Source organism: Grus americana, chromosome 2 (assembly GCF_028858705.1).
Source record: "Grus americana isolate bGruAme1 chromosome 2, bGruAme1.mat, whole genome shotgun sequence".
Taxonomy (NCBI): domain Eukaryota; kingdom Metazoa; phylum Chordata; class Aves; order Gruiformes; family Gruidae; genus Grus; species Grus americana.
Window position 1 is genome coordinate 144350229 of NC_072853.1, and position 11153 is coordinate 144361381.

At 43.9% G+C, this 11153-nt stretch overlaps 1 protein-coding gene across 2 annotated transcripts; it reads right to left on the reverse strand.

Annotated features, from left to right (window-relative positions):
• Positions 1–1073: 1073 nt before the first annotated feature.
• Positions 1074–10865, reverse strand: CLDN12 (claudin 12). Of its 2 annotated transcripts, none has more exons than XM_054817519.1 (3): positions 10750–10865; positions 6830–6891; positions 1074–5075 (listed from the first exon to the last, which is right to left on the reverse strand). In XM_054817519.1, exon 3 carries the CDS (start codon positions 5051–5053, stop codon positions 4316–4318), a length of 738 nt encoding a protein of 245 aa, XP_054673494.1. In that variant the 5' UTR covers positions 5054–5075; positions 6830–6891; positions 10750–10865; the 3' UTR covers positions 1074–4315. The 2 variants fall into 2 exon arrangements, with proteins under 2 accessions (XP_054673494.1, XP_054673495.1); XM_054817520.1 differs by lacking the exon at positions 10750–10865 and adding an exon at positions 6998–7270.
• Positions 10866–11153: the final 288 nt, after the last annotated feature.

Below are 11153 nucleotides of genomic sequence, written 5' to 3' on the forward strand. Positions count from 1 at the left end.
ATATAAAATCATTTTTCCACTCCCTCAAGTGAGCTGTAGTACTGGCAACAACAGCTTTATACTGTGCCTACTCCATGAGGATTGTTCTCATATAGACACTACTACTCCAAACAGATAAAACCCCAATTTACTATATTGCCAGTTTAGAATACTAGAAACCTACAAAGGAATTACCAGTGAGTCTCATTATATTCTGCATAAATAATCCAGACTGTTGTGTGAACTTGCACCATGGCATGAGCATTTCTAACACTCAAAGAGTTGGTATTTTGCCCCATAACAATGAGGGAAGACTCAGTACCGAGTTACCACAAGCTGCCGGGAGCAGCACACAGCAGAAGCGAAGCATCACTAAGCATCACTGTCATTCCAGACTGTCACAAGTCCCTGGGATGCCCAAACAACTTTCATACATAAGGCAGTAGCATGTTCTCCAGCTGACAGCACAGCCAGCACAAAACAGGGGAGAGGGAAGGAGGATGGCTAACACCACCACCCCCTTTCTTTTTTGTGACACTAACACAACGCAGGAGAAAACCAACCCAACACTGAAGTTTTCAGCTGGGTTAGCAAGTTGTGCTGGGTGAGCGATGGCCGAGCGAGCGGCAGAACCGACACGGGGAATGAGATGGGGCTCTGGCTGCGGGGCGAGGACTGCGCTCCTCTCCCTGTCACGCCAATACTTTGGCCCTGCCGTGGGGCTGAGCCTGGCCCCCAGCCCACATCCTGGCCACAGGCAGGCAAAGGGAATCATCTAGATTAAGGGAAATCATGCTCCTCCTTTTAAAGGAAAAAGAAATCCTAGTACTTCTTATCTTACAATAAAAGCAAAGGGAAATTATAAATAGTCAAGCTTTCAGAAGGTGGCAGAAGGGTTGGTTTGGGTTTTTTGGAGTTTTTGTTTTGTTTAAAGCAGCAGTCCTATAAAATTAGGGGGTTAAAATGCAGTACAGACAACATTTTAAGCCTGTTAAGGCATCTGAAAGAGTCTGGCAATCAAGATCAAGACAGGTAAGTCTTTCATATCCTCACAGTTAGTGTTTTCCACAAGATTAATCACAATAAACTGCATCTGTATGAGAATGTTTTATTAAAAATACATATCTTCTGTTTCACATAAAAAGAACCAACACTGAAATTAAACACAACTTAAGAAGTTGGACAGGAATTACTTGAAAAAAATAGATTCCCACAACCCCAGAGTGCCCAACCTTTGACTGCATGAGCCACAAATGAAAATCTTCATGTTCAAGACCCAGCGTGCCTGTCCTGCACACAGCGAAGTGCCGAGGAAGGAGCAGCTGGTCAGAGGCAGGGTGCTAAGTGCTCCACAGATACACGCAGGATACGTGCGTGCTTCTCCCCAAATCCAGGGAGGCCTGTCACCTCCCAGCCCCACCGCTAGGCACGGTGGTCAGCTTACCAAGAGAAATGCCGGAGCGGCACTCGGCTCAAGTGTCACAGGTTGGCCACCTCTTCTGTAAAGAAGGAGAAATACAGCACAGCACTTCCAGTTAATTTGACTTAGGATCCAGCAGAAACTCACATTAACAGCGCTGTTGAAAGAAACCCAGCCGTGCTTCAGTTACACAACAGGATGCAACAGTCTTTTTGATAAAGATGACCACCAAAACCTATGCTGGAATCCACTAACTTTTGGATCCCTGCTTTTCATAACTCGGATCCATCTCAGACTTTTGAAAAGACAATTTTCAAAGCAACAAGCTTCAGCAGCAGCAAATACTAATTGAAAGTTTAGTGCATAAAAATCAAAGTCAGAATACAAGAGAGCTGTCAGAGACATCTGCTATTCAAAGTATACAGAACAAAACACTGGTTGCATTTACTCTCCATAGAAAACATCAGTTTGCCAGGCTGCCTTTCTTGCTCTGGAGATGAAGATTCAGCTCCTTTTGTCACTGAGAGATGCATTCATCATCCCTCCAAAATTATCAAAATTCTTTGTAAATTCAGGCTCAAAAGGCATACCAGACACTGACTGTGAACTAACATTTACTGGCCAACTCATAACTTAGGCACAAAGAAGAAAAGACACTGGAGTGATGGGGAAGCAAGCTGACGTGACATCACAAACCAGTGGTCCCTTTGCTTTGATCTGACAAAGCATCTAAGGATACGGGCAGCTGAAACAGCAACAGTATCTGAGGTTGGACAACCAGAGTAACTGTAAAGTTAAGTTCAATTTTGAAGCAAAAAAACCCAAAAGCAGGCTTGCATGTTATTATACACGTTCTAATCTCATACAAGTCATGGTCTGATTAAAAGAAAAAGAGATACTTCATCTAACATACTTTGTAAACCTAAGAGGGTATTCACATTCACGGAACTTTAGAGCCCTATCTTCTTAAGTATTCTTTATTATCTACAGTGTTAATTCGTTAGACTGCAATTTAATCAAGCACTCTGCTTGAAAGGCCTGTCGCTTTACTGACCATCCTGGGAATTTCTGACAGAGATCAGCTTCCTCACTCAGTCCACTGAAGTCCAAGGCCTACCAGTAAAGACAAAATGATTCCGCTTAATATACTGTTATGGCACAGATTGTAACAAAACATGCTTTTTCCAGCACAGCATTTGATCCTATTTCTAATGCATGGGAAAGGAAATGAACTGATTTTCAGGATGTTGGACGCATTTGCAGAACTGGAATTAAAAAACTCTATTAGATTTTTTTAGCAAAGCAAATTTGTTCTGGGATTAATGAAATACAAATATCCACTAAGCTCCAGAACGCCATCAATCAAAATAACTTTCCTTAATGGAATGACATCTTAAATACAAGATCTCAATTTGCCAAAATTTGAGCAAATCAAATACTTGCATTAATTATAACAATCTCCAACTCACAGTCACCAAGTTTCCAAGTAATTTTAAAGCCTATATTGAAAAGCTTTGATCCTTAGGGCTGAGCTGCTCTGCATTTTAGATGGAGAAAAAAAAAAAAAAGATTTAAAGACATCCCAGGTTGGGAATTTAATAATCCCTCCTCATCCTTGTAGAGCTGCAAGGTGAAGCTCACAAGTTGTCCAAAACCTCATCTTACAGAAAATAGGAAAGGGAAACTTTCTCCAGTTGTGAGGTGGCAGCACAGGAAATAACTGGATTTTAAAATAGTTTAACTTGAAAGGTGTTGAAGAACAAGGCTTAAAAGGTTAAGTCTTAATCAGTAATTAAATAAGCTACAGCATGAAAAGTCCAACAACCATAAAGATCAACTCTGAAAAATACACAAGCTCATTGTTACTTGTATATACATTTAAAAAAAACCCAACTAAATTTAAAAATCTCTCCCCGGGGTTATAATCCCCTTCCTAGAGAGATGTTGTTATAGCTTGTGTACAGTGTTCCAAAAGAATCTTTCATAGCCTTCAGAATTCTTCATGGTCGTCTTAATCCATTTTGGAGTGAGTGACATTTCCCTCCAGAACTGAATACTACTTAAAAGCCCACTTGAAAACCTATCTTTAAGATGGCCTTCAAATAAAATATTCAAGCTTCTAAACAGAATTTTTAAATACTAGTGGTTTTGTTTTAATCACAAAATAAATCTAGAGAATTTGCTAACTTATTAAAAAACAGACTAGAAATAAAATTCACAAAAAAGTTTCTAGCCTCCAGTAATTCAAAAAATGCTATTACAGTACAGAAGAACATTATTAGTTAAATCAGTTTTATTTCTTCCAATAGCTACTTTGAAAATAAAGGGTAATTTGACACTAATTCTATTGCAGAAGTTCATAAGCAGCTAGCTTTTTGTGTGTGCAGTGTGTGTGGGGGGAAAGCAGCGCTACAGAACTGAATTAGTCTGCCAAATACCCTTTTCAGAAATCACATCTTAAAATACATGTGTCTAAATGAACAAGAAACTCAGTGAGCCCCCTGCACCCAGTTCCACTGCCTGCATTTGGATAACGCATGGGTGCAAGGGTCCATCTATGTAGCTCTTGCAATGGGATCAGAATTTAGTAATAGCTTATCAAATAGCAAAGAGGTTCAAACTGCTTTGATCTCAATAAGCAGGAGGACGAACGGATAATACTATTAGTGTACTGTCCCAGCATTAGCAGCAATTTTGTCTGTAGTGAGCTCAGAGTTAAAAAAAAAAAAAGTTGGTCAGGAAGTAACACATGAGAACAGCAATGGACTTGCTGAACTCAGGTCTCCATCACTTTGCACCTTGGGAAACTTGACCTTACAAATGATTAAGTTCAGTGCAAGGCAGCAGAGAGAATCAAGCCCGCAATTTTCACGGTTTGAATGAGCACAAGAACTTGACTTCCAAGACTTTGTTTTCTTAAGATGCATGTGTCACAACAGGAATGTCAATTTCTATGGCAGAGAGGCGAGAGCGTGCAGAATACGGCTGAGAGGCATAGCTGTGCATGCTAGGGGCGTGGGAATAGAGGGGCTGCCAGAAAGGAGAAGGTAGGCTTTTACACGCGCAGTACCACAGAAACAGCAGAACGGAAGTGAAAAACAGACCGCCAGCACTGGCAATGGCAATAAATACAGAGATGTCAAAGCTGAAGACAGGCTCGTATTTTCTGTTCAGATAATTGTTATAGAAAATGACCCAGATTGACGGAGTGAGACAAATGGCACACGCAAGCAGGAACAAGAGGCCGGCCACGAGATGGCAGCCCGCGCTGTTTACAAGGCATTTGGCCAATTTGATGTTTGGGACGGTGGATACAAAGGCTGTGTTACACATGCCAATCAAGCACAGAAACAGAGCTGAGACAGCAGTTAACATACTCAGTGGAAGGGCGAACTGAAGAACACGCAAATCCAGTTGATCGACAGCAGTGTACCACTGCGGGTCATATATCACACAGTCTCTGCTCCCATCAAAGCGAGCACACTTAATCCAGAGTCCAGTGTAAACGGTCACATTCCTCTCATTCTTGTTGAACGTGTACAGTCTCATTTGCCTCCAGTTTGGAAGCAGAACTGCTGCAAGGAGTCCAGCTACGGAGGCTGTTCCACTGAGGAAGGCCAGTACTGTTGCTGCATGAACATCCCGGCAGCCCATTCTTGCCCACAGAAGTTGTTTCCTGCAATTAAAAAAAGAAAAATTAAAAATCAGTAGGTGCAAGTTAGACACAGGACTAAATACAGCTGAATTATGCTGGCTTAATAAACTTGTGTGGTAACTGGTAGGCAGTAACGCTCTGGCACTATCCTGGTTTTGGCTGGGATAGAGTTAATTTTCTTCCCAGTAGCAGGTATAGTTCCATGTTTTGGACTTCGGATGAGAACAATGTTGATAACACACTGATGTTTTGGTTGTTGCTAGGCAATGTTAACACCAAGTCAGGGACTTTTCAGCTTCTCACACTGTCCTGCCAGTGAGGAGGCTGAGGGTGCACAAGAAGCTGGGAGGGGACACGGCCAGGACAGCTGACCCAAACTGACCAAAGGGATATTCCATACCATATGACGTCATGCTCAGTATACAAACTAGGGGGAAAGCTGGCCAGGGGTTTAGACTGCAGCTCGGGAACTAGCTGGGCATCAGTGGTCTGTGGGTGGTGATCAATTGTGCTGTACATCACTTGGTTTGTATATTCTTTTATCATTATTATTACTCTCTTCCTTTTCTGTCTTATTAAACTGTCTTTACCTCAACCCACGAGGTTTTTTGAAGAGACGCTACTGAAAAGAAATAATGACAACCACATCTATGCTAAAAATGCACCTTATTCATCGAAAAGACGGCATTATATTTTTGCGAAGAATAGCTGAGTGTGGGCAAGCTACTGTTCTCATGGCAGTAAACTTTTCAGATAGTGGGTCATTAATAGATACCTCCCAAGCAGGGGGACCCAAGACCTATTTCCACCATAATTGATTTAATATTATGCTTAACCTCCGCTTCAGTAAGGTCAACACAACCAACTTGTAAGGAAACAGAACTACAACAAATGAACTTGAGTGGTAAATCTAATACAGCATCAAATTTTGTTCTCCTCAAGCTTGGTACTTTTGCTTTTCCATAAGGAGCTTGCCTTTGCCTGGATAAAGCTTCCGTGCAGGCAGGGCATACTCTGAGACAGAGCTCTACCAGGAGCTGCTGGAATAAGCACAAGACTGACCATTTTCAGAAACCCACGTTTGTTTCTTAAAATTCATTTGCAATAGTAGATGATGAAAATCTGGGCAGAGTTAACGGGGGGTGCGCAAGAAGCAATGTGAGGTTCACCCATATTCTCTAATACAAGAGGATGGAAGGAAAAAAAAAGGGAGGAGGGTATTTTCTTTCTTTCTTTTTACATTATCATACTATAGTTATTGCAAGGACTACGCAGCCAGGACTTAGGACAACATGCAAAACCCTGTATTTTTGTACTACCTCTGCTGTGCCAGTTACATGGACAGAAGACTTCAATCTCTATTTCATCCTATGGTTGCCAGGTGTGTTCAGGCTACCCTGAATACCTTGTTTTTGCTGGCCATCCCTAGTAAATGAACCAAGGGTGGGGTTTTGTTGTTGTTGCCGGTATTTGGTTTTTGGAAGGTTTGTTTGTTTGCGCTTTTTTTTTTTTTAATAAAAATGAAAGCATCCTTACTGCTTCTCTTGGGGCAGGAAGGGAAAGACATAGAAAACAGCTCATTTTCCCATTAGAGGCTATCAAGGAAAAGTGAATTTGTAGGTAAGTTATCCATGATCCCCCCCATCAGGGGAAACGTCCCATCTTGCAAATACTGCTAGTTTTATAGCTGTAATTATAGCTTCAGTTACAAATCCCTGATTAAGACAGTAACAAAACAGATGATGTCTTAGCTAAGATGGATCCAGTGTACTCACCAGCGGTGCGTTCAAATCAAGAGAAGCCTTAGCAACTTTCAGAAGTAGGAAAAAAAGTGGATCTAGGAAACAGAACAAGGAGAGAGTCAACATCACATTTGTTTCCTGCAATTCCAGCAACAGTGTTTACATAATAATTCAGAAGTAAGGAATCTCAGATATGTTTACATCAGACCAACTCCATCAGCCTTCTACAGTTTCCTCTTATTTAAAAAAAACAAAACGCAAACTACTTTTTTTCTTCCACCAGGATTTTTCCCCAAAAGTACATTCTCTTGCTATCTACTCATCTCTGTCTCCATGCAACAGATAAGAAGGGTGCAAAAAACTCCTTTTCTTATGGGTGTTCCAAGACATGGAGATGTTCACACATCCTGTATTTTATGTTTCTAGGAAAAAAATCCATATGAAGTCATATAAAATGATTATTTCAGATGTTAGATTCCTGGCCAGGCTGCACTTAAACAGCAGGGAGGAAGGGAGTGCAGTGATTTTTTTGATGTCAGAGAACAAGACACAGACTCTGAACTGTTTATATACTTGTGGCTTCTCTATTCCTTCCTGGCTTCTACACAAAGGTTTGAAAGAAAAAGGAGAAAGGCAGGAAGTACTGGTGATGCCTTTTCAATGGCTGTCCAGCTTTTCCAGAGGAAGAGAAAGGCTCCTCTTGTGGACTGTCTTTACGCACACATCCAGGATCCACACCACAGAGTCCCAAGAGCAGTTCTGCAGATCATAATAAGAAAATCGCTTTTCTACTGGACAGTATCAGACCTAAACCACGTCACTATGTGACTGCAAGAGCTACAGCCTAAAGGTGAGTTTGCTGTACTAACATGTACAAGGACAAAGAGTTTATTCTAAATGACCTATATCAAAACCTGAAACATGGTAACATCTACCTGTAGTCTCCTGGGGTACAACATCAAAGAAAATTTTTCTGTCAAACCATCTAGGCAAGAGAGACACCTTACAGCACACACTCATGCAACCCAAGTTCTTCACTCATGAGAAAGTGAATTTCCAAGTCTGGAGTTCTCCAATACGAATGCTATTGCATATAAGACACAGAAATGCAAACACAATTGAATCAAGCATCCCACTGGATTTCCACTGCCAAGTTAATCAACCAAGACTGCTATGAGTGAATGCACCAATTTGGGCAAAATTAGTACAGGGCTACAGAGGTCAGCATCAACACATTCAATTGCATTTGGAGAAGTCGCAGCAGGTTTTTGGGGGTTTTTTTGAGTTTGGATCTCCAAAAAAAAAAAATTACTGCACAGCTTGGAGCAGCTCGTTTTATTCGCTAATATTTCAGAGCAATTTTCATAGAATCATAGAATGGTTTGGGTTGGAAGGGACCTCAAAGATCATCTAGTTCCAACCCCCCTGCCATGGGCAGGGACACCCTTCACCAGACCATGTCGCCCAAAGCCTCATCCAACCTCGTCTTGAACACTTCCAGGGAGGGGGCATCCACAACCTCTCTGGGCAACCTGTTCCAGTACCTCACCACCCTCACAGTAAAGAATTTCTTCCTAACATCTCATCTAAATCGACCCTCCTTCAGCTTGAACCCATTATCCCTTGTCCTGTCACAGCACTCCCTCATAAACAGTCCCTCACCAGCTTTCCTGTAGGCCCCTTCAGGTACTGGTAAGCCACAATTAGATCTCCCCGGAGCCTTCTCTTCTCCAGGCTGAACAATCCCAACTCTCTCAGCCTGTTCTCACAAGAGAGGTGCTCCAGCCCTCTGATCACCTTCGTGGCCCTCCTCTGGACTCTCTCCAACAGCTCCATGTCTCTCCTGTACTGGGGCCCCCAGAGCTGGATGCAGTACTCCAGGTGGGGTCTCACCAGAGCAGAGTAGAGGGGCAGGATCACCTCCCTCGACCTGCTGGTCATTTTCAAGCTTTCTGTGCATTTAGCAGCAACTGAAGCCAAGATAAACATACAGATCTCCCTCTGCAGGTTCACACCCCAAAATACCAGCCAGTGCTCAGTAATAACCATAATTAAGTAGAAAATTAGTACTGGCAAACAAACCTGTCAGAAATGGAGCTGTGCCCAGCCCAACAGTCACTCCCATTAAATGATGAAAACCTGTGGCCACCAGCTGTTGTAACACAGATACAGAGCAGGTATGAAATATTCCACAATATCCAACTCAGAAAGACTTCAATTTCTGCAGACATGGAGTTTCTTTTCTCTTCCTCTAGCTGTTTAGTCCATCTGATTTTACTCTCTGTCACTGGTGGTGTTGAATAACCTCAGCCACTTCTGCACTAGCTGTCCAAGGGAAGAAAGCGCACTTTGGCCAGCCATCTCTTGCCTTAGATTCTAGACTAACTTCTCACACCCCAAGCATTTTACAGCTACAATACTCAAGGCTCTTATATCTGATCCACGAAACTTACCAGACCTAATAGCACTTCAGGGACAGAGTTTACCACAACTCCTATTCTAAAGATCTGCATTGCTGTAGCAAGAGATGCTGGCTGAAGCTGGTTACAAACTGGTAAATCATTAACGGCCCACAAGCTAAAAAAAAAGAAGCAAATTAAAAAAAGGCTGCACTAGTTTCAGCTCGGATAGAGTTAATTTTCTTCCTGGTAGTGGGTATAGTGTTGTGCTTTGGATTTAGGATGAGAATAATGTTGAGAACACTAATATTTTAGTCATTGCCAAGCAGTTAAGGACTTTTCAGCTTCTCATACTGGCCTGCCAACAAGAAGGCAGGGGGCACACAAGAAGCTGGGAGGGGACAGGGCCAGGACAGCTGACTCCAACTGGCCAAAGGGACATTTCATACCATATGACATCATGCTCCATATATAACTAGGGGAGCTGGCTGGGAGGCGGTGCAACTCAGGAACTAGCTGCACATTGGTTCCAGGTAGTGATGAACTGTGCTGTGTATCACTTGCTTTGTATATTCTTTTATCATTATTATTATTATTCTCTTACTTTTTGGTCCTATTAAATTCTCAACCCATGAGTTTTACCTTTTTCGATTATCTCCCTCATCCCACTGGTGGAAGGGGGAAGTGAGCAATCAGCTGTGTGGTTATTTTAGCTGCTGCAGGGTTAAACCACAACAAAGGCTTTTACTAGAAACACAATTCAGGGATGAGTAAAGCCAGCTCTGGTCTCTTGTGTGGCCTTGAGAAGACCATTGTCTGGGAACCACTGCTGTTCTTTAAAGCTCTGCAGGAGGGAGGTCACGGTAAACACAAGTGATAAACAAATGCACCCTGAAACTATCCACAACAGCATAATCAGCTTAAAAAAGTATTATGAGTTTTGGAGAACTGACCACCAGAAAGAGGAGACCAACACCTGTCCTGTCTCGAGATAACTGGAAGTAACTGATACAGAACCAGTGCCACCAGTCAATTTTATTTTTTTCCAGAAATCAATCACAGTTCCAAGTTCTACAAAACTTCTATTAAAAATTAAATCCAGACGTAAAGGATTAGCATTATCATTCGTAGCTAATACATTAGGAGTTCCAATAAAAACTTGCACCACGGGTAATTATTTTACCAACCGATTTGGAAAAACCAGATGACGCACAGCGGAGGCCGAGGCAGAAGACACGCTCCGCCCTGAGGTGCTCGGCAGCCGCCGTGCGGGCCTGGGCAGCCGCCAAACACCGCCAGAACCCGCTCTCAGGGCGCGTACTCCCAAGCGAAGCGCACGAAAGCTGCCGCACTGCCAAGCGAGGCTTGCGGGGAGCAGGGGGAAGCCGGCAGAAGCCGGGAAGGGCCGCAGGAACCATTCATCCCCCCTCCCCGGTCTGACGGCAGCGGGCGGAGCGCGGGCGGGCAGCCCCCGCACACGCAGCCCCCTCACCAGGGCCGCGGGCAGCTCCCGCCGGGACCGCATCTACCCCCACCCCCGCTCTCGCCGCTCACCTTCCTGTCAGGGCGCGGAGAAAACGCACCATCGCCGCTGAACTCCCCGACCTCCGCCTGCTTATCCGGCTTCTCTCCTCTCAGGCTCTTGGGAGGTCGCGGGACGCCCGGAGGGTTGTGGGGTTGTAGTCCGGCGCCGCAGCAGTGCCAGCCCCGAGCGCCCCGCCCGCACTACAGCTCCCGGCGTTCCCCGCAGGGCGATCGCAAGGCGGGGCCGGGCCGAGCCGGCTCATCCCGGGCCGCCCTACCGCGGGGAGAAACCGGCCGCTCCGTGTGTTTGTTTGTAAGGAGGACTGCGAGTCGCACCAGCCCCGCGACTGGAGGCAACGGTGCTTTAAAATACATTCCTCGCATATGTCCGTAAAGTTAGAGGAACCGGCACCGCTACTCCCACCAGCACATCG

Coding starts and splice junctions, on each gene's coding strand:
- CLDN12 (XM_054817519.1), bottom strand. CDS start 5,053: ATGGGCTGCCGGGATGTTCATGCAGCAACAGTACTGGCCTTCCTCAGT.